At 50.2% G+C, this 21,375-nt stretch overlaps 5 protein-coding genes and 2 non-coding genes across 7 annotated transcripts; 5 read left to right on the forward strand and 2 right to left on the reverse strand.

Moving 5' to 3' along the window:
* Positions 1 to 269: 269 nt before the first annotated feature.
* M431DRAFT_480568 (hypothetical protein) lies at positions 270 to 4,217 on the reverse strand (the record flags this gene model as incomplete). Its single annotated transcript, XM_024915884.1, has 6 exons — positions 270 to 2,241; positions 2,284 to 2,426; positions 2,486 to 2,677; positions 2,777 to 3,283; positions 3,352 to 3,454; positions 3,709 to 4,217. The coding sequence occupies 6 exons, from the start codon at positions 4,215 to 4,217 to the stop codon at positions 270 to 272; spliced, it is 3,426 nt and encodes a 1,141-aa protein (XP_024776624.1).
* Positions 4,218 to 5,386: 1,169 nt separating this feature from the next.
* Positions 5,387 to 6,030, forward strand: M431DRAFT_389910 (hypothetical protein). The gene is made up of 3 exons (XM_024914786.1): positions 5,387 to 5,462; positions 5,551 to 5,790; positions 5,847 to 6,030. The coding sequence occupies exons 2-3, from the start codon at positions 5,668 to 5,670 to the stop codon at positions 5,979 to 5,981; spliced, it is 258 nt and encodes an 85-aa protein (XP_024776625.1). The 5' UTR covers positions 5,387 to 5,462; positions 5,551 to 5,667; the 3' UTR covers positions 5,982 to 6,030.
* Positions 6,031 to 6,447: 417 nt separating this feature from the next.
* M431DRAFT_518654 (hypothetical protein) lies at positions 6,448 to 10,663 on the forward strand. The gene is made up of 3 exons (XM_024920370.1): positions 6,448 to 7,009; positions 7,248 to 10,204; positions 10,273 to 10,663. Exons 1-3 carry the CDS (start codon positions 6,858 to 6,860, stop codon positions 10,329 to 10,331), a joined length of 3,168 nt encoding a protein of 1,055 aa, XP_024776626.1. The 5' UTR covers positions 6,448 to 6,857; the 3' UTR covers positions 10,332 to 10,663.
* A 591-nt stretch (positions 10,664 to 11,254) lies between these two features.
* M431DRAFT_t66 lies at positions 11,255 to 11,334 on the forward strand. The gene has a single exon. It is a non-coding gene; the product is annotated as a tRNA-Gly (tRNA).
* A 37-nt stretch (positions 11,335 to 11,371) lies between these two features.
* On the forward strand, positions 11,372 to 11,453 carry M431DRAFT_t67. The gene has a single exon. It is a non-coding gene; the product is annotated as a tRNA-Gly (tRNA).
* Positions 11,440 to 13,838, reverse strand: M431DRAFT_506686 (hypothetical protein). The gene is made up of 2 exons (XM_024918842.1): positions 13,164 to 13,838; positions 11,440 to 13,042 (listed from the first exon to the last, which is right to left on the reverse strand). Exons 1-2 carry the CDS (start codon positions 13,655 to 13,657, stop codon positions 11,860 to 11,862), a joined length of 1,677 nt encoding a protein of 558 aa, XP_024776627.1. The 5' UTR covers positions 13,658 to 13,838; the 3' UTR covers positions 11,440 to 11,859.
* A 3,998-nt stretch (positions 13,839 to 17,836) lies between these two features.
* Positions 17,837 to 21,076, forward strand: M431DRAFT_506688 (hypothetical protein). The gene has a single exon (XM_024918843.1). It carries the CDS (start codon positions 17,978 to 17,980, stop codon positions 21,014 to 21,016), a length of 3,039 nt encoding a protein of 1,012 aa, XP_024776628.1. The 5' UTR covers positions 17,837 to 17,977; the 3' UTR covers positions 21,017 to 21,076.
* The last annotated feature ends 299 nt before the right edge of the window (positions 21,077 to 21,375 follow it).

Here is a 21,375-nt window from a genome sequence, read left to right on the forward strand (position 1 = left end):
AATGTGGTGTCAAGTGTTTCGATAACAATTCAACTTACTGGAGAGGCTAGGCCGCGATATTTAAGTGCCTGTGATCCATATTTCCTTTTTCTTCCAGTTCAGCTCTGCTCCCAAACCCTCGTGTTTGCAATGAGGCTGGGCTAGCTGTGAGCAGGGGACAGCGCTGCATCCCTTCCATATGACACAATGACGCCTCAGCTGAAAACAAGTCCGAGACAATGACCCATGTGATGTATCATTAAAATTCACGTAATGATGCTAACCAAGCTCTATTCCCTCCTATCGTGCTGCCTTTCGGCTGCCTTATCCCGTTCCTGCCGAGCAAGCTTGTTAGCCACTACCTGGTACTCCCTCGCCTTGGACAGCGTTTCCCTGTGCCCTCTCATTGTTTGTTGTATCTCGGACGCAAACATTTCTCTTGTCTGCTGCATTTTGAACACTTCGTCATCAAAATCCATCATATCGATATCTCGTTGAACAGATTCGGCAAGCTCATCGAGGATATTTCCATAAATTTGAATCGTTCGAGGTATCAGCTGCGGGGTACGCCCCGCTGGAACGTAGACATTATCGTTGGTATCCTTGTTGACTTCTGCAATTAGCTTTGAAAGGCTATTAATCTTTTGAACAGAATCAGCGGATCGTTTCTTTGGTACCAGACCTTCAAGAACGTCAAAGGTAGTAGTGTAGAGATCCCAGTTGCGCTTTTTCTTGTTCCCGGAGCTGACGAATGGAACGGGGTGATCTTCCATTAGAGCTCGTGTAATCTGTGGTTCACCAACTTTGAGATCTGTATGAGTCCTGTTCAAGTGCTGTGCCTCCTTTAGCTGGTATGTCCAACTTATACTTGTGGAAGCTGGTTGTTTGTAGACCCCTTGGCGGTACGAATCCGCACGCTGTAATCGCAATCTCGCTTCATTTTGTTTATCGATTTCCATTGCTTGATGGATGTCTCGTGTTCGATCATCTCCTAGAAGGTTGGGATCTACTGTTGAGGCGAAATCCGTAGCATTTGGCGTGGGAGCAAGTGCATGTAACTCTTCGCGCTCAAGATCTTCCATCAATTTGCCCTCGTCTTGCTCAAACTCCACAATATTGTCGAGCAAGCCTGCCCATTTCTCAGCAACTCCCTGTACTCCTGCACTTCGGCTTGGCAGAACAATCTTGTACGGGTTCAAATCGAAATCTCGGGCATATCTCTGTTCAAATTCCTCCAGCTTAGCAAGCTGATCGCCCTTCAGGTTGAGCATCGCCCGCTTCGCCAATGGGTACCATCTCTCCCATACCCTGCGCTTTGACTTGCGAAGTATAGGCACCGTATGAAGCATTTCTCGCCAGTTGGCATGCACTTCTCTCGCATCTTTGGAAATGAGGTATGAAATGTTTCGAAATGAGGTTAAACAGGATAGTACCTTCGCCTGCCATTCGTTTCTCCAAGATGGCAAATGCGCTTGAAACCCGTTGAGGTCTCTAAGCAGTCTTGTTAACTGGGTGATGATTTTGTTGTTTCGAACTCTCCAGATGAGTTGATGGCCAGGGATCCCTTCAAGATAATGCTCCCAGAATCCAATAGGCAGCTCGTATAACTGAGCTACCATGGCTTCTTGAATACACAGCTCTTGGTGTAGAAATTTGGAAAATCCCATGAGTGATTTGGCAAGACGGTCATCGTATTTGGCTCTTTCACGGGTAATACCCGATATGAATTGTTCTATAGACATTCCGTCTAATGATGTGGAGGTTTCATCGGGCTCGATGCTTTTGTGGCTTCGCAATCGCCGCCATTGCTTATAGAAAGTTGTTGCCTCTTGCCTCTTATTTCTGGAACCGAGTCTCCTGTTTCTATATAGAAAGAAGATGCCTGCTTCAAAAGCAACCATACCCGTTTTGCAAGCTTGCGCTGTCAGTCTTTCGCCTCTATGGTACCAGTTTTCCGCAATCTCAACAAAACGCTTGGCAAGCATCGGGAATTTCCATGCGTCATAGATCAGAGCTTTGATGTACTGCGCGATAACTTTTTGGCCACTTGCCTCCAGCTCCAGAATGAAACAACTGACCCATTCCCGAGATTCAGGGGTGCCAAAGGCAAGATCGCCAAGGGAAGAGTGAAATGTAGTAGACTCCACGGCTGAAAACCAGGCAACTCTTTGTGGGATGTCTGGAACGCTCCTCAGAGCTGCCGAGCCATACTTTTTAAATGTGGTGTTCCAAAACTCTTGGGTGAAGAAATTTTGAACTGTTCTGTGACAGTTGAATGTGAATGATTTCTCACCCACTACGTACGGGGCAAGTACTTCGTGTTTAGCAGAATCCCGAGGATAAAATTCGCTCTGGTCGAACGAAGATGTGAGACCGCCGTAATACATTAGGAACATTGGTTTATAAAAGGACAAATGCGTCATTGGATATGGACCATGCCCCAAAACCTACGCACGTAGTCCGTTAGTACTCTATACATTTTATGGGGGGAGTGAAGTCCACGTACATGTCTTTCAAAAGCTTCCCCAATTTCTTTTCTCGAGTCATTTTTATAATATGGCTCAATGTCTGGATAATGGGGTGCCGATGGATATAAATCTCTCTCAAGTAACTTGCAAAATGTGAGATCCGCAGGGTGAGAAACTCCAAACTCGCGAGGATGCCGGATCCATAAGAGTGTTGCTTCTATAATGGCATGCTACAATGAAGACTGATGTCAGTAAATGTGTTCTGCTAAATCGATAACTGTGTCTCATAGCATGCACTCAGAACGAAATAGTAAGAAGGAATTACTGACACATAATTCGTGCACCATCGTCGCCGCAAGCATCCAGCTAACCATGATTTTCTCCGAGGAACTTAGTTGGGTAGCCAAAAGCTGCCAAATAAATTCTGCTGCGAGGTTGATACAAATTGAACTGCTGGGATTGGAGAGTTTGAACCGTGTCACAGCAAAAGCCGTCTCTGCGTCAAACTTTCCTGTTGGTGATTCGATATCGTAATGAGCACTGACAATTCGCCATTTCAATCTGCTCTCCAAAACTTTAAAGGTGAGCTCCACTGGGTTAAATTTTGCAGAAGGTCTGACTCTGTGTTGATAGCCTATGGCCTCACTTTTGTCGCTTCGAAGCTCAATTTTGAAGTTTGGTGCTTTCGCCTTCTGAGGATTTGAGTCCGAAGTCGCCGGGATCTTATACCAGTTACCTACGTCAAGTATTGTTTTGAAGAAAGGATCATCCTGACAAAACAGTCTGGTTGCCATTTGAAGGGCAGGCTGAAGGCTGTTCCAGACCTCCTCATTCCGCTGTTAAGAGTTCAGTACCTGTAGTTAGCCAAATAGCTGCTATTTTGCAACATACGGTAACGACTCACCTCGACATCCATATCAAGGGATTTCCCATCAAGGCGGAAAGATACGGCCCTGACGTCTACAACGCCAAAAGGAGATTGGTCCCATTTCTCTCGAGAGAACAAGCTATGACAAGTAAGAATACTGCTTCCAACTCACTATATAATGAGCACGTCATTTTACCTGTCTATTGGTCCACTAAGATTGCTCTGAAAGTCACTAATCTCGAAATAGTTTCCACCCAAAAGCTACTCATAGTCAGCATTCATAATATGTCACAAACGAGCTTCTATCTACTCGCCTCATCCATAGTCATGTCTCCAAAGAGGCATCCTTGCCAAAACTCTGCAATTAGAAGTTCGTCAAACGCTTTTATATACCCGTGTTCTTGGGGCCCATCGTTCAGCGTGGCATTGGAACACTGAGAAGTAAGATAGTCGTCAATATGGAGTCCTCTTCTTTGCGCCTGCTCTTCAATTTTGCTGGCAAGGTCTCTTCCGGTCAAGCCGCAGCCGGATGCATCTCGCGTTGCCATGAATCGCTCTGCTGATCGGGTTGGTGAGGTACACGATCGTCCATCAGAACGGCCTGGAAATATACCAAATCTTACGGCGTTTTTGGTGGGATTCTTTGCCCTATCTGTATCTAGCATCATTGGTCTTACGACGTCCTTTACAGGATCGCGAACAGCAAAATCTGTGCCATTGCGGGCGTCTGTGTCGTCCTTCCAGCCTGGAGCTGTCCATGAAGGAACGTACAAAGCACGTGTATTTTCTCTCAACGGCAAGATGTTTTCACCTTTGTTCGTTCTAAAGGAAAAATAGCTGGAATCGGTGGAGTCGTTGGAGTTGGTAGAACCATTGCAACAGTTCTGATCACTCTGAGACATTGTAATTGTGTGTACTGGCGTTTCTCTTTGGGCGTATGGTAGAAAGTGCCGTGAAAAATACTGGCCTATAATTCAGAATATGAAATTTGACAAGACGGTTAACAGAACGAAGGAAAAATCCATGGCTTTATTGACACCTCGAGACCTGTTGTTAACTAACGGTGCACCATCATTGGAGACGATAATTCTTTGGACGAGTGGCTGGATGCATTAATGGGCAGCGACGACAAAGACGCAGGTACATGATTGGATAAAGATAAAGATTTGAGCGGAAGGGCTTCTTGGAGCTCATAAAAGAAACTTGAAGCCGTACCCAGTCAATCACTTAGGTAGTGAATGTCAGTGTATGGTTACAAAGAAGGATTGCCGCTTCACTTCATTGTCAAGGCCTCTATAAAGCGATAGCTGGTGAACTATTCCAGGAGTCAACAAAGGAGCACGCCGTTGAATGGATGCCTCCTGTGAGTAAATCTAAGGCACAAAGGCGTTTGTCTCGACCAGCAGACCTTGAAATCTTAATGTTGAAGTGCTTTGAGGAGAGACACAGACCATCAAGATACTGGGAGAGGGTCAAGGAGGATATCGACATCCAGATGAGTCAGCACGGAGGTTCTATCGACAGGAAGCACCTCAGCACCTGCATTCTTTACTCTTGCCTACATGTACCTCCTACGTCGTGATCTGCCTCTAAGATGTCCGTCAACGCTGGTGATTTTCTTCTTCAACACTAGAGGTGCCAGCGGAAGCTCTACAGCATATTAGAGTACGGCTCTCAACGAAAGCCGGACTCCAAGTACAAGTACATACAGGTCTGATGAACAAGCTCCGTCCAGCCGCATCTGACTGTCGGTGAGTCCGTCCCCCAGCTAATGCGCATGGAGCAGAGAATGCAGGCTGGACTCTGGGGCCCCGCGATGGTGGTGGATCAAGGCATTGGATCTAGTGAATTGGCGACACGATTGTCTGGCTGCCGAATGCAAGTCTGGGCTACCCGAAAGTGAAGCCTGGATCTCGACATCAACAGCACCTGCTCGAACTCGAAGATGAGAGTCGAATCCAACAGACCAAGCCAACATCGAGCGGCTGCTAGTCCCGGGCGCTGCTCCACGCCGTCCTAGAGCCAGCCACTGAGACGAACTTGATGTGACAACGTGGCGCCAAAGCCGGACAGGAATGGCAGGCCGAGTTTATTGGAACGGTCTTTTTTTCTGCCGGGCCCACCGTTGCCGAGAGGGTGCAACAAGCGTATGAAACCCCGAGCATGTGCGGACAAGTAGGGAGCATTTAGATATGAGGTTGTGAGATGAGGCAGGATGCGCTGACGACGCAGCAGCCTGACTGTCTTATTCCTCAGAGGGGGTAACTGAACTGAACTGGACACAGGAAATCATGCCAGACAGCCCGGCTAAGCCGGTGAGGTGTGAGAGCTTCTGACACCGCCTCGGTTCTTATGCAGGAGCAGCTCGTGAATACCTTAGCAGTGACAACGGGACCAATAGGTACCGGTATAAGCTGGAGTACTGGAGTAGCAGTGCTGCTACTCCATCTGCAGGGGCGGCATCGGCTGGAGCAAGTGTGTGAGACGGCCATCAGCCAGGCAATCTATCTTATATTAATGCGTGGCGGCAGATCACAGGAGTCTGGACGAGACGTCCCACACCAGCCTCTGCGCCGTACATGACTAGACGACGCACCCAGAGGCTTTGGCGAGCAAGACTGCGAGAGTTGACCAGTACCGTCGAACTTCGACGCCCACCAAGATGAAGCCTCCGCCAAAGCACGATAGACAGAAGCCAACCACCAGCTTGCTGCCACGTTGGGGGTGCAGCAGTAACAGGCTGCCAATCAAAGCGTCTTGTCCGATGCTTTGGATGCAGATTCACACAGGCAAAGCATATCTTCAACTCGGCTGCCAAAAGTAGATACCTAACGTAAGGAGGCTTGATATGCAAAATGGCTGTGCAAACCCCGATATCTCAACTCTCCAAAGCCATGGCACTAGTGAATTTTCTGTTGAGGCAAAACATTCGCTGCGCATCGAATTTCTTCTCCTCGGCCGCCACAATGTTCTTTTTCCCACTGAAAATTCTCAGCACTCAGACGCCTCACCGCCTTTGCTTTTGTGGTGGGCTGTCCCTTTAAGGCTTAGCGCGCCATGATAAAGCTGATAAGCCTCGAGACGCCCAATGGAGGGGCAGCAAAAAAAATCTTTCTGGGCTGCCCGATTTTAGCCACACACCCCGCGAGGAAAAAAAAAAAAGTTGTGGACTTGCTGGCTCTTGGGCCGCAGCCTTTTAAATCTTGTCTCCCTCCCACCCACTTTCTTCTTCTCCTTCGATCTTACCTCCATCTCCTTTCATTATTTTTTTCATCTACTTTTGGTCGTCACTGATTCCGACCTTGGACTTGTCTTTCAGATAGTCCATTCGCTTCTTTGACGAGTTGTTCTTTGGTTCCTCCCCATCGAGCAGCCCCGCCACCCCGAATCTACAAAAAAAAAAAAAAAGCCTCGATACGAGAGTCGATTCCTCCATCGGCTCTGTTGGCTTCATAGAAATCGAACGATTCACATCGATTTCGATTCTCTCCTTCGTCCTCCGACTTTTATAATTCATACACATACTCAACATCACCGCCAAAATGCCTAGCGAAGGTGCCGAGTCCATCAAGATCCTGGACGAGCTTTTCCAGAAGCTCACCGTCTCCAAGGAGGCGGCGGACATTAAGCAGTCTGCTGGAGAGCTCGCTGGTTTCCTCAACGGTCGCATTGACGACCAGGCTGTCCCCGAGAAGTAAGTTGATCTTTGCAATACCTTGATATCAATTGTCCCTTTTTTTGTTAGGCGGGAAAACTTTTTTTTTGCCTCCTATCTCGCCTGGCAACAGATGCCCCGCCACTCACAGCGGGGTTTCCCTGCCTACCCCTCCATCAGTGGCCACTTTGGCTGCTAAATCCCCTGAAAAGTTTTTCCTTTAGCTGTGCGACATCAATTTTTAGCGTTCAAGGGTATTAACACGCCTTTTTCCCAGGATCGTCGGAGACATCAAGAAGAGCCTCGTCAACAAGAAGGACGCCACTGCCCGTGAGAAGGCTGCTATCGCCATTGAGGCCATTGCCTCTCACTCTGAGGTCGCCGCCAACGTCGAGCCCTACCTCATCGTTCTTCTGCCCACTCTTCTTGCCGCTGTTGGCGACAAGATCACTGCTGTCAAGAATGCCGCTACCGCTGCTGTCCTGGCCATTGCCAGCGCCATCAACGGCAACGCTGTCAAGAGCGCCCTCCCTTACCTGATGGAGTCTATCCGCACTGCCCAGAAGTGGCCTGAAAAGATGGCTGCTCTGGACTTCATCCTTGCCCTTGTCAAGACTGCCCCTGCTCAGCTCTCCTACCGTGTTCCCGACTTGATCCCCGTCGTCTCTGAGGCCATGTGGGACACCAAGAAGGAGGTCAAGGAGCACGCCTACAAGGTCATGGAGACCATCTGCCAGCTCATCGTCAACAAGGATATTGAGCGCTTCATTCCCGAGCTTATCAAGTGTATCGCTAAGCCCGAGAACGTCCCCGAGACTGTCCACCTTCTCGGTGCCACCACCTTCGTTACTGAGGTCCAGGAGCCTACTCTCGCCCTCATGGTCCCTCTTCTGGATCGTGGTCTTGCCGAGCGTGAGACTGCCATCAAGCGAAAGTCTGCTGTCATTGTTGACAACATGTGCAAGCTTGTCGACGACCCCAACATTGTCGCTCCTTTCTTGCCCAAGATGATGCCAGGTCTCCAGAAGAACTACGACAACCTTGCTGATCCCGAGGCTCGTGAGAAGACCAAGCAGGCCCTTGACACCCTGTACCGTGTCGGTAACGTCGTTGACGGCAAGATCCCCGAGGTCCGCAACGACGGTGACGTCTCCGTCGTCCTTGGCAAGCTCAAGGAGATCCTGTCTACCCGCTATGCTTCCCTTCTTGAGAAGATGGAGCCTGTCGCTGAGTACATCTCCGCCATTGCTGGTCAGCTCATCGACATGAAGGAGGCTGAGTCCCTCGTCTGGGTCGAGAGCCTTAAGCCCTACGTCGCTGTCATCACCGGCATCGACAACGCCGAGAGCACCATTGACACTCTCCGCAAGCGCGCTTCTCCCGGTGCCGCCGAGGAGGAGGAGGGTGAGGCTGATGATGAGGAGGGCGAGGACCTTTGCAACTGCACTTTCTCTCTTGCCTACGGTGCCAAGATTCTGCTCAACCAGACCCACCTCCGCCTCAAGCGTGGTCAGCGTTACGGTCTTTGCGGTCCCAACGGTTCCGGCAAGTCTACTCTCATGCGTGCTATCAACAACGAGCAGGTCGAGGGTTTCCCCAAGCAGAGCGAAGTCAAGACTGTCTTCGTTGAGCACGACCTTGACTCCGCTGATACCGAGATGACCACCATCGACTGGACCATGAAGAAGCTTGCTGAGGCCAAGGTCGACGTCACTCAGGCTGATGTCGAGAAGCGCCTGGACGAGTTCGGCTTCACCGAGCAGATGGTCAAGGGCGAGATTTCCGCCCTGTCTGGTGGTTGGAAGATGAAGCTCGCTCTGTGCCGTGCTGTCTTCGAGGCCCCTGATATTCTGTTGCTCGACGAGCCTACTAACCACTTGGACGTGAAGAACGTCAAGTGGCTCGAGGACTACCTCACCAGCTCCCCCTGCACTTCCATCATTGTCTCTCACGACTCTGGCTTCCTTGACAACGTCTGCCAGCACATCGTTCACTACGAGCGATTCAAGCTCAAGCGTTACCGTGGTAACCTGAAGGAGTTCGTCAAGCGTGTTCCTTCCGCCAAGTCCTACTACGAGCTCGGTGCCTCCGAGATGGAGTTCACCTTCCCCGAGCCCGGTTTCCTTGAGGGTGTCAAGACCAAGGCCAAGGCCATCCTGCGTGCCACCAAGATGTCCTTCCAGTACCCCGGTACCTCCAAGCCCCAGATCCAGGAGATCAGCTTCCAGTGCTCTCTCGGCTCTCGTATTGCCGTTATCGGTCCCAACGGTGCCGGCAAGTCTACTCTGATCAACGTTCTTTGCGGTGAGCTCATCCCCACCGGTGGTGAGATCTACCAGCACGAGAACATCCGTATCGCCTACATCAAGCAGCACGCCTTTGCCCACATTGATAACCACCTTGACAAGACTCCTTCCGAGTACATTCAGTGGCGTTTCCAGACTGGTGAGGATCGTGAGACCATGGACCGAGCCAACAAGATCATCACTGAGGCTGATGAGAAGGCCATGGACAAGGTCTTCAAGATCGAGGGTACCCTGCGTCGTGTCATTGGCATCAACGCCCGTAGAAAGTTCAAGAACTCCTACGAGTACGAGTGTTCATTCGCTCTGGGTGAGAACGTCGGCATGAAGGGCGAGCGATGGGTCCCCATGATGACCGCTGACAACGTCTGGCTGCCCCGTAACGAGCTGTTGGCCTCTCACCAGAAGATGGTCGCTGATGTCGATATGAAGGAGGCTCTTGCCTCTGGTCAGTTCCGACCTCTGGTCCGAAAGGAGATTGAGGCCCACTGCGCCAACTTCGGTCTCGATGCCGAGCTGGTTTCTCACTCTCGCATGCGCGGTCTGTCTGGTGGCCAGCGTGTCAAGACTGTCCTGGCTGCTTGCTCTTGGCAGCGACCCCACTTGATCGTCCTTGACGAGCCTACCAACTATCTGGATCGTGACTCTCTGGGTGCTCTGTCCAAGGCCCTGAAGAAGTTCGAGGGTGGTGTCATCATCATTACTCACTCTGCCGAGTTCACCAAGGACTTGACTGAGGAAGTCTGGGCTGTCATGGACGGCAAGATGACTCCTTCCGGCCACAACTGGGTCCAGGGCCAGGGTTCTGGTCCTCGTCTCAAGCAGGACGACGACGATGAGGAGGACAAGTTCGATGCCATGGGCAACAAGATTGTTAGCACCAAGAAGAAGGCCAAGCTGACCTCTTCCGAGCTGCGAAAGAAGAAGAAGGGTAAGTCGATTGCGAATTCATCTCATGATCCAATAACGAACATATTTACTAACGTCTTTGCTTTACAGACCGTATGGCCCGCCGAAAGCGTGGTGAGGAGGTGTTCAGCGACGAGGATGATCTGTAAACGATTCAACATACCCCACATCACGGCATCTCGATGACGCCTAGTCCTTGATGACTTAGAGGATTTTTTTCCCATGTTCCTTTTGTTTTTAATTGATGAAAAATACGGATTGGTAACGGAAAAGTTGCGATGCGTTTTTGCGATGATTGTATGCTCGGGCTGCCGATAGAGAGGGCCTTCTCAATAGATTGATGGCCTGGATGAGTGTGGGACACCACGACCTGGGGATGGAGGACCCCCATGTTGTCACAAGCTCTCGCACCTTGGGCTATAGAGGAGGAAGAGGGTACATAGAAGCCCGAATAGACTTTTAGTAACAAACCTCTTGAATTCATCTATCGTGTGCCTCTTTTCTGTGAATGTTAAGATGCAAGTATACATGCTCTGAAGATAGAAACCTTGTGTTATAAATTCACGCGTTGTTGTTATTCTGATTTCATGAACAACATCAGGAGAACGGCTCACTTTGAATATACATATACAAGCACAACTCATGACAGTTCACATCGTACTTATCTTTTGTAAGATTTTATCATTTGATAGTTGATACTAACACGATATTAAGCAATAGCACTAAGAACAATGTTTGCTGCATTTCTCTGTCTAGCTGGGTTGATAGAATTAGGATTTGAAGTTTGCTGATAGTTGACTGCAGAGATACGGGTTTCCTCTGAAACACAATCTTCGAAGCCCGAGCACCATTTGACCTTGTAATGGGAACGCAAACAAGAACACTGAATTCCCAGAGGCTCTCCCCTCAAACAATTTCCTCCACATGCCCATCTCTTCATCCTATCCTATCATTTCAACCTCCAGGGTATCTCATTCATCCCTTCCCAATCCTCCTCCCCAATCTCATTCCCCGTCGTCAAACCAACAAGACCCGATTCTACTCGCCCATTCTCCCAACAATCACCCAATCAGCGTGAATGGTTTAGTGGTAAAATTCTCCGTTGCCATCCGCAACGTCGGGGAGCCCTGGGTTCGATTCCCAGTTCACGCATCCCGAGAACCTCATTTCTCGGTCTTTTCTTTCCAAAGCGTAATTGGTTTAGTGGTAAAATTCTCCGTTGCCATCCGAGCAGCGTCGGGGAGCCCTGGGTTCGATTCCCAGATTACGCATTGAGATTTCTTTTTTTGCTCTTGTTGTTTGGTGTTTTGGTGGTTTGTGTGTTGACGATGGTTATGGAGTCGTGATGAACTTTGGTGGGGCCGCTTCGTCTTGGTGAGGGCGACATCTTTTGTGTGCTCCTGTATGCTGCAAGTGTTGGTCAAAGTATGATTGATATAATATTTTTTATTTTTGTCATCATATGTCCTGGGTATATATCATGTCTATGTAGCTCATCCATCTTACACGTCTAGCCTCCGTATATACCATGTAGAATCTCTAATTCCACAAAACGTGATGGGTATATAAAAAAAAAATAACATAGAAACGAAAAGAAGGGGACGTAATAAAGACATGGGCTCATAATATGGCCTTAGCCATTAAGAAGAACGCAGGGGGTACTCTTAAGTTCCCTCCTTACGCCACAACAAAAGCCGCGTTCTTGTTGCGCTTGATTCCAACCAACTGCAGCATCTCGGTCCAGAATCCAGTCGGGGGTTCGACAAAGTGTGATTCGTAGGCGTCAATAGTTGGTTTTTGCCAGACAAGATCCAGCTCGCTGGGACGGACAACTCGGGTGCGCTTCACCACCTTCCAGAAGATGAAGAGGATAGGTGCCAGAAGCTGCATGGTGTAGTTGCGGAAGAAGGCCGAGACGTCCCAAGGCATGAAAGCCTCGTATCCGTATCCTCCAACCACCAGAAGCTGAATAACGAAGGCGATAATGGCGCAGTAGGGCTGTCCCCAGCCAACATAGGGGAGTGACTTTCGGTCAACACCTTGGGCCTTGCAAGCTCTGTAGAACCAGAGATATGTAACCGACATGACGAGGTAGTCGATAATTCCGCCAGCGGTGATCAAGCTGACCAACCAGTCGAGCACGACAGCAGAGCCGTTGCCAACTTGAAGGAAGGATAGGAATGGGAAGCACATGACGACCAAAAAGGCATTGATGGGTACACCCTTGCTCGTGCACTTGCGAAGGAATCGAGGCGCACGGCCCTCGAGAGCCAAACCATACAGTGATCGGGTCGCACAGTAGGTATATGTGTTGCCAGCAGAGAAGATGGATGTCATCATGAGGGCATTGACGATATGAGGCAGCACGGAGACACCCATGTTTTGCATGGCAATAACGTATGGGGAAGCCGCTGCAGTGCCGCTGCCCTTTCCACCGCTGACCAGGTCAGCCAGCGTCTTGTCATTGTACGGAAGAATGATGCCGACTGCCAAGGCGCTGCCGATGAAGAAAACGCCAAAGCGGATGTAAATGGTCTTAAAGGCGGTCTTGATGTAGGTTCGAGGGCGCTGAGCTTCGGCCGCTACCATGGAAATATACTCGGGTCCGACGACGGCGAAAGCTGCACTCCAAAGGCCGGTTAGAAAACCTTCGAAGCGGCCAAGGGCGCCCTGCGAATGATACTCGGCGAAGGCTCCGGGATTATTCCAATATCGAAAACCAAAGGCATCGTGGTTCGGATTTCCACCGACCATAGTCACGAAGGTAAAGGAGAAGAGTATGAAGATAAGAATAACCTTTCCACCGGAGAGGTAAAATTCCGCTTCACCATAGGCTTTCACAGCGAGGACGTTTAGCAGACTACATATTCACCGGGTTAGCAAATATCCTTGGGTAGCAAGAGAGAGAAGGCGGCAAAATCTAGAAGTGTGGGAGTCTTTTTGCGACCTTCGCCCCTCCTGGAAGGAGATGGAAATCTTACGCATAGCAAACGATAACGGCGGCACAAATACCGGCAGTCGGGCCCGGATTGGTGATATTCTCGTCCCAAAAGGAGATGACAAGGTTGAGTGCCGTGATTTCAAAGGGAATTAGTAGAGCCTCGTACAGGAAGAAGTTCCAGCCGGCCATGAATCCCAAAGCATCATCGACCCAATGACCTGCGAGACGAATGAAACCTCCGGACACGGGCATATAGACAGTCATCTCTGCGAGAGAGTTGTTTACCAATCCGAGAACCATGGAATACAGAGCATACGCCAAGAAAAGGCTGCCCGGTCCGGCTGTGGAAAGTCCACTTCCGATGCTGACGAAGAGAGCAGTACCAATCGAACCACCGATGGCTATTAGTTGGATTTGACGATTGTTAAGTCGTCGCTGAAGGCCATCCGCATTCTCGATGAACTCTTGGGACGCCACATCTGGGGACCCTGGAGCCTCGAACTTGGGGTGCTTTTCATCATCCGTAGTGGCCATTTTGGAGGTTAATCAGTAACGCAACGGTAGTGTTGTCTCTTGCTTTGCCGTCATGAGAAAGTGTGACGATAGCCAAGTGCTTAATTGATGAGCATCAACAAGCAATAATGCTGATCCTTTAGGTGAATGATTGCTGTGGGGAAAACCAACAGTAAAACATCCAAGGACGAAAAAGGATGAGAGGGAGAGGAATGAAGTTCCACATGGGAGGAGTAACGGGCGAAGGAGGAGTATTTGTAGCAATTGTACGGAGTAGATAGGCGGCGAATCGAACGGGCCAGGGACGGCCGAGAGTACCTACGAGTATATGGCTGGGAATGACCGAATGAATGAACGAGCAAATACTAAACCCTGATTAACCAGGGACCGGCAGAAGAGCGAACACAACACCGAGCACTTAGAACCGCGATTAGATTGGACAGCATCACTGTGACGCCGAATCTTATGTGGGGGGAGGGCCGAACTGGAAACGCATCCAATATGCTCTCAGGCCATTTTTTTGCGCTTGATGCTGCGCAGTCGACTGTATTGGTCTTGGCACACTGCCCCAAAGCTGCTCTTGTCCTACAGCTGGCGAGTCGCTCTCTATTCTGCGCGCGTACCCTGCCATTGTCGTTCATGGTGGAGAAGCCAAGGAGGACGCCAGAGGAGTGCTAGCGCATTAGGCCCTGCTTAGAACGAACGGGATGAGCAGCCATCCACACAGAGGAGGGCTAGGGACCCAGATAGATGAACAGGGGGGAGGGCACAGTGTCAGATTTCCCAGGCCTCCCTGTACATGCTCCTAGACATTCTGTACTCGCCAGAGATGCTGGGGTGGAAGTCCGCAGCCAGCAGACGGTGTCGTCGCCAAAAGGAGGTACAGAACATCTGGTGCTGTAGATAGTGATTAGTATTGAATAAAGGAGTAAACACACGGGTAGTGATACTGTACTACCATGGGAATATCTGAAAAGCTTCATTATAATGCCCTTTAAGAGTTTGGATCATAGACCGACCAGCAGTGCTTGACGCATCCGGTATCTTGCCCGCCATGTGAAGCAAGGGAGCATGTCTCTTGGATAAACAACCGATTGTTTGGCAAAACTTCAGTTGTATGTATATATGGCCATGCTAATTAGCTTCGAGTAATTGAAGTTTGTATGAAGTTGGCTTTTCAATTATACTCCGACTAGATATACTTCGGTCAGATGCAAGGTAGCTGAAGCCAATGTGGTAAGATTGTTGTGATTATCCAGTACCTGAGTTCCGAAATAGAGCTACTCAACAACCGGAAACAAGGTTAGGGATAAGTTTGTAAGTCAAATAGATCTTGATGATGCCTACTCAGTCAAGATCGGATCTAGAATCTCGAGATCGGCTCTTCAACCATCTCAGTTGATCCGAGAGAACTGCGTTCTGTATGGATCATCGAGTGTTGCATTAGGCCTGAGATACAATTCGGCTCCTGACCTTGTGCAGTTCTCGTAGCATAACACTATCCGAAATGGGTATTCGACTGTATCTTACACTCTCGCCATGGGGAGAGAGGCCATCTTCGTCGTTTCGTTTCATCACCTTCACAGCGTTTGTCTCGGTCACCAAGCTCTCCGAATGAGCACTGTGCAAATCGGCTTTTTTACTACATGTCGCCGGAAGACCCCTTCGCCACTCCGCGGAAAGTTTTAGGCTTAGGCCAAAGCCTCTTTTCTTCTGGTAACTTTCCCATCACGGCTGGACAAAGCGCATGCTGCTCAAAGAACATGCGAGTGCCACTCCTCAGCTCCTCAGTCATCCCTTGAAAGCGGCATGATCCAGCTGTTTTCGTCGAAGGAATCAATCCCCTGCACACAACACTGACGTCACCCCGCCTAAGCCTTGTCCCACTACTAACTCGCCTTGGACTAGAGGGTATCGCCGATCCGTGGCTCAGTGGACGATGTTCCTGGTCGCACAGTTTCGGGACAGTGTTGATGGCGAGACGGAATAGCCATTCTGAGTATGTAGAATTGGCATGACGAGAGCGACGACCCGAGTGCTATGTGCGTGTTCTCTATTATAACTGTTTGGATGAATTCTGGTTACTGCAGACACCACATGTATAATAACCCGAGATCGCAGCGCCCCTAGGTAGCGAGCAAGGCAAGATACCAGGAAGGCTAGCCGAAAGCCGCAGCCGGATATTGGTGGTTGCCTCCGGATCCTTGTCTCAAGTGCTGGCGAGGAGAAGACAAGCAAGACAAGGCTGCCGGCTGAATACATTCCAACAAAAGGCCATTCTGGTAGAGGAGCTGCATGCGGTAGGCTGGAGGACGCGAGTCAGGACAGCAGCAAAGCCATACATCATCAGAGCCGTAATCGTCATATTTGCCTTGGCTGAAGGCGACGGCGAACCTCGACAGCCAAGGCTAGCAAAAGCGAATCAAATGGGCAAATGGTGGTTTGTTGAGGCGAGAAGCAAGGAATAAAACGTCGCCAGTTGATTTGTGGACTCGCTTTTTTCTCCACAGTTTGGAGTGGGGGTCTATACGGAGTGCTTAGACTGGACTAGCAGTTCTCCGTACTCTTTGTGTGGGCTCCTGTTAACATGGCACACACCAATTGACTTAGTTCCTACCTGTACCTAACTCCGAACATGGGGTCTCTACCTCGCGGAAACCGCTCGTTCTCGCTAGTTTCTGACGGTGGTCAGGTTTCTCCCTCGTACTTGTACGCCGACCTGGATAGGCGGTGGAGTCTCTGCCCTCGCACTGTGACAGTGTACAGGACTCTTGGGTGCAGCGCCCGTGCTGCAAAAAGTCCCTCCACCTGTTGTGTGAATGAAGGACTCCGTACTCCGTACTGCCTTTTAGTCTCTTGTTCTACTGTAGGTGCTTTGCTCTGGGGGCACATCAAGACGTATTAGACGGCGCCAACAGTCGTTTCAGGGCCTCAGCAGCGCCAGGGTTTTTGGTGGCAAGTCGCCAATGAGCATCAAGAGCCGTAAGAAACGGACGCTAACGGTAAATTATAGCGCAAGCCTTTCTTCTCTCGGGTTTTTTTTTCTTCGATGGTGGCTTTGGGCTGCATCTCAGTACTCGCCTTGCTCGCATAGGCCTCGTATCGCTGCTGCTGCTGTCGCGTGACCTCTGTTTACCCAGACTAAAGGGGATGGCATCCTGTAATAATGGGTGTTTGTATCTCGTATGTTTATGTTCATATTCACTCGATACTGCTATCGAGACTCTGCTGCGTTTGAGTCTCCATACATGTACTTTTACCAAAAACTCGATCTTTGCCGCCGCCACCCGGAGCATTCTTACTGCTCGTGGCATACAAGTTAGAAGGACATCATCAATAAAACCCGCACAGGTCAGAAAAACTCTGCCAAGTCCACTTCACACTCAGCTTGGTGAGCCTGTGGGTCCGTTTCAAGACGGTGCGTGTCGAGTAAAGCCAACAGGCATGAGATGGGGCGAAAGAGCGAGAAAAAGAAATTGAAAGGAAATAATCATTAGAACATTCTTCATTGTCGAAGCATGTGAAGATGGATTCTCTCATTTGGATGAAGCCATCTCCGCGCATAGAGATGAAGCTCAACAAATTTAGTAGCAACGTTGCGATAAGGCTATATAAGTTAAGCGAGAACAAGGCCTAGAACTGAGTAGATGCAGCCCCGGATTTACATTGCCAATTTGGGGAAATCACATGTCAAAGAGATGGCATTTCTGAAGCTGATGAATTTTGTTGAATGAGGTGAGCACGGAGCATCATCTATCTGCGTTAGCGGTGAGGATGTTCATAGCCTGGCCCTTTGGTATTTGAAGCTCCTGTTCATGGTTACCAAGCACCCATGTGGAATTCAACGACTAAGAAGGCAACACTTTGCGCATGTCACCCCTGACGAGCCAGAGCTGCCCCTCCTATACTCATTCAATAGTCGTAGCACCCATGATAGGTAGAGAAGATGATTCAATCCAAATCGGATGAAAAACTGTAGAGGCTAAATGCAAGCAAGGCAAGAGAATGCTTCCAGACTTTCTTCCATGTCAATCGACACACATGGCTGGCTGTCAATGCTGATAGGTGGGGTAAAGGGTTCTTGGACGCTAAAATTTTCTTGGTAAACCGCCATCCCACCTCGACGTCGTTATCGATAACGAAAACCACAAAAAAAGGCAGCCTGCGAAACCTCAGGATACCGTATCAAGGCATCACAGGGCAGCTCATGTCTGTCTCAGGACCATACAGGTGACATCTTTTTGATACCCAGATCCATTTATTCCTAATTTGTGGCGGCTCTGTCATCGCCAGGGCTGCCGTTCAACACCACCAACTCCAAATATCAGCATCAACCCCACCATGGTTTCAGGATCAGAAAATGTTCATAGCCTGGCCACCCTGGTTGGCAGTGCTGTAGCGGAGCAACTCATAACGGCACATGTATCTCATCTGGTCTCCTTATCGAATGAGGCAACCTCGGTCTCATCCACACAGCACCCATCCTCAGAACTCCTCGCCATAGGTCGAGCCGCTCTCGATGCCTTTCTCCAAGCAACCGTCACCGGCCCTGTCCTGCCATCGAATGAGTCAACTCACGTCGAGAAGCTGTTTGTCAGTGCTTGGAATTCCAGCAACTCAGAATCTCATGACTCGGCCGTTGCTCTGCATCAGCTTCGGAGGACCTGCCTGAGATATCTCGAGGTTGATGGCGTTGTTCCTTATGCCCACATTCCTTATTTGGAACTCTTCTCGCTGGCCAAGTACATCTTGGTCGACACCCTAGCATCTGAAACAAAGGATATCTTTGAGCTGTCTTCAACTGAGGGAACTTTTAAAAAGCATAGCCTTGCGTGGGAAAGGCTGCGTGTCAACGTCTGGCACTACAAGATTATCACACAGCCAAGCTTAGGCTCATCATCAAACTTCAACAAGAGCTCACAATGGAGTGATGTGCCCACACTGGCAACACAAATTAGCAATGAAATAGACGCTCTTCGAGGAACAATCCTCAGTACCGAAGTCTGGGCCACGGAAGAAACCTGGACCAGGGAAGAGAAAGCCTTGTTTCTTATCGAAGCTGCTAACAACTACATTCTACTTGGTCGTAATGATAAGGCAAAAGAGGCCATAGATGAGGCCGCGCAGGCTACTGGCGTTGCTTACGCTCTGTCTGGAGCTCTTGGAAAGAGGACAAAATTCCAAGAGAACAGCCTCAGTCAGTTGGTTGTCTTTGCAAAGAGTGCCACTGAACAGGATATTGCAGGAGCTGCTAGCAAGGACGATGACGAACAGGCCAAGCCAGATGCTCTCAAGCTCAACGACGATACCTTGTTGGAGGAGATCTCTTACGCAAAGGAGCCCGCAAAGACCACGACAGCCGTTGAGACTCTGCCGCCTGCGTTGGCAGACCTGGCGCCAGGTGACCAGCCACAGCTATCTGCCCTCGATGAAATCATTCTCCTCACTGAGGCAACAATCAGGGATGCCTTTTCACCTCTCGATGGCCTCACCTCTGAGCAGATTATGCCTTTTGCAGTCCGTGTTTTGACCGACAAGTCCGTCAACTGGCAGATTTACACACAAGCCCTGCTCGTTCGTTCAAGGATAGAAATCCACAGAAGCAGAACAGTTGAGCGCGGTGTCCTCCAGTTACAGGCTGTGGCCGACCAAGTCCTCACTGATACCACCTTTTCCACTCCAAGCAAAGAAGCCCAGGACAACGATGAATCTGATGTCCCAGCTATTCAGGTCACTGCCCCTGGCCAAGCTACTGCACCTATCGACGATTCCAAACCCACCACTTTCCTGCCCGCCGCAACAAACTCTGAATCAGCCCCCGCCCACGTTCGTCTTCGTTATATCCACGCTCTATCTACTCCTCCGCGATGGCATCTCGAATCCGAGCTCGCCTATGCCTGGGCTGGCGTTGGTTCCATGACATCAGCTCTGGAAATCTTCAAGCGTCTCAAGCTCTGGGCAGAAGTTGCTCTTTGCTATGCCAGCAGTGCAGCTGCCGAGGACGAGGATGGCAGAGGCAGCGGAGGAGAAGCCAAGGCCAAGGGAATCATCCGCTGGAGACTTTTCAACAAGACCGGAGCCGCAGCGGACTCCACATCCGAGCCAGAAGATGAAGTTGTCGGCCAAGACGTCGGCTTCCTCAAAGCAGAGGACTTTTCAGGACCAGAGCGACAGCCTCCTCCCCCGAATGCCGCCCGTCTGTGGTGCATCCTCGGTGATCTGGAAAACGATCCGACTCACTATGAGCGCGCATGGGATATCTCCAAGCAGCGCTTTGCCCGTGCCCAAAGATCACTAGGAGAATATTATCTCGGCCAAAAGGATCTGGCCAAGGCCCTCGAGGCCTACAAAAAGGCCACCAACGTCAACAGACTCAGTCCCGACATGTGGGGTCGTCTCGGCGACATCAGCCTGCGTCTGGGACGCTTCGAAGATGCCGCAGAGGCTTACAGTCGATCAATCAGCAGCGCAAACGACACCGAAGGAGGTGAAGGTGCCAGAACATGGAGCAACCTTGGCAGCGCTTTGTACAGCCTCTACTGCGAGTTGACAGCCCCAGGAAAAGACAAAGAAGAGAACAAGCCTACAAACGGCACCGCCGCCGCCGAGGACGATGAAGACAGCATCACAGCAGCAGCATCAGACGAAAAGACCATATCCCGCGATCCTAACAAGCTCCTCGCCCAATCCCTCGCAGCATACAAAAAGGGCGCCTCCATCGCCCACGACAACTGGCGCATCTGGGACAACGTCGTCACCCTCGCCTCGCGCATCTACCCGACCCCCATCACAGACATCGTCATCGCAATCTCAAACACCATCCGCATCCGCAAGTCGGAAACCGCCCTCGACATCGACATCCTCTCCGCCCTCCTCCAGGACGCCATCCTGTCAAAGGATAAAGCCCCCGTGAGCAGCGGCATCTACGAACCCGCCCGCGGCTCCGTCGAGCGCGCCGTCATCCGTCTCATCGAGGAACAGATCACGCCCCTTATCACTACACGCTCCGAGCTGTGGACACTCGTCTCGCGTCTCCGTGCTTGGCGCAACGACTACGCCGGCGCAATCGATGCTTCGGAACGTGCCTGGCGTGCGGCCGTCGGCTCCTCTGGAAGCGGACTGCTACCCGGTGAATCAGCCAGCGCCGACTGGACATCAGACGAGGCAGCCTGGACGGAAGTCGTCAAGCGCACCGACGAGTTGGTCTCTGTACTTGAGAACTGGGGACCTGACGTCGAGACTATTGGACAAAAGTGGAAGGGCAAGGCGCGAAGTGCCGTCCGCAGCGTCATGGGACGAGGAAAGGCGACGTGGGAGGACAGCCAGGGGTGGCGAACGTTGGAGAATCTCATGGAGGGATTGAAAATAGACAGGAATTGAATAGACTAGAATAAGATGAATGCAAAGAATATGGAAACGATGCTCATTTGAACATCATGGTTTTAGCTTACCTGAATCTCTATAAAGCATGTAAGTGGTTGATGCAGCTACATAAAGGGGCACTATCCAGATCTGACATTAAGTCGCTGGCATAGACCAATTAACACTGTAATCACAACACACATGGCAACAAAATCTGATACAAACTGCATCTCAGAGCATCATTTCTCAACACCAGTAGGCATGTTACATGAAACTACACTAAACAGCTGTCATGTTCGCTTATACACATGTCGCTTTTCCGCTTCCGCAGTCATCCAAATCAACAACAAAACTTCAAGCCCAAAACATGCAACTAT

The sequence above is a fragment of the Trichoderma harzianum genome, assembly GCF_003025095.1.
Source record: "Trichoderma harzianum CBS 226.95 unplaced genomic scaffold M431scaffold_4, whole genome shotgun sequence".
NCBI classification, from domain to species: Eukaryota; Fungi; Ascomycota; class Sordariomycetes; order Hypocreales; family Hypocreaceae; genus Trichoderma; species Trichoderma harzianum.

Excerpts from the sequence above, each read along its gene's own strand:
- M431DRAFT_506686 (XM_024918842.1), bottom strand. The coding sequence starts at position 13,657 with ATGGCCACTACGGATGATGAAAAGCACCCCAAGTTCGAGGCTCCAGGG. Across the intron at positions 13,043-13,163 it reads GCCGTTATCGTTTGCTATGC|TCTGCTAAACGTCCTCGCTG; the intron begins GTAAGATTTCCA and ends GTGAATATGTAG.
- M431DRAFT_518654 (XM_024920370.1), top strand. The coding sequence starts at position 6,858 with ATGCCTAGCGAAGGTGCCGAGTCCATCAAGATCCTGGACGAGCTTTTC. Across the intron at positions 7,010-7,247 it reads GACCAGGCTGTCCCCGAGAA|GATCGTCGGAGACATCAAGA; the intron begins GTAAGTTGATCT and ends CCTTTTTCCCAG. Across the intron at positions 10,205-10,272 it reads GCTGCGAAAGAAGAAGAAGG|ACCGTATGGCCCGCCGAAAG; the intron begins GTAAGTCGATTG and ends TTTGCTTTACAG.
- M431DRAFT_389910 (XM_024914786.1), top strand. The coding sequence starts at position 5,668 with ATGCAGGAGCAGCTCGTGAATACCTTAGCAGTGACAACGGGACCAATA. Across the intron at positions 5,791-5,846 it reads GGCGGCATCGGCTGGAGCAA|ATCACAGGAGTCTGGACGAG; the intron begins GTGTGTGAGACG and ends GCGTGGCGGCAG.
- M431DRAFT_506688 (XM_024918843.1), top strand. The coding sequence starts at position 17,978 with ATGGTTTCAGGATCAGAAAATGTTCATAGCCTGGCCACCCTGGTTGGC.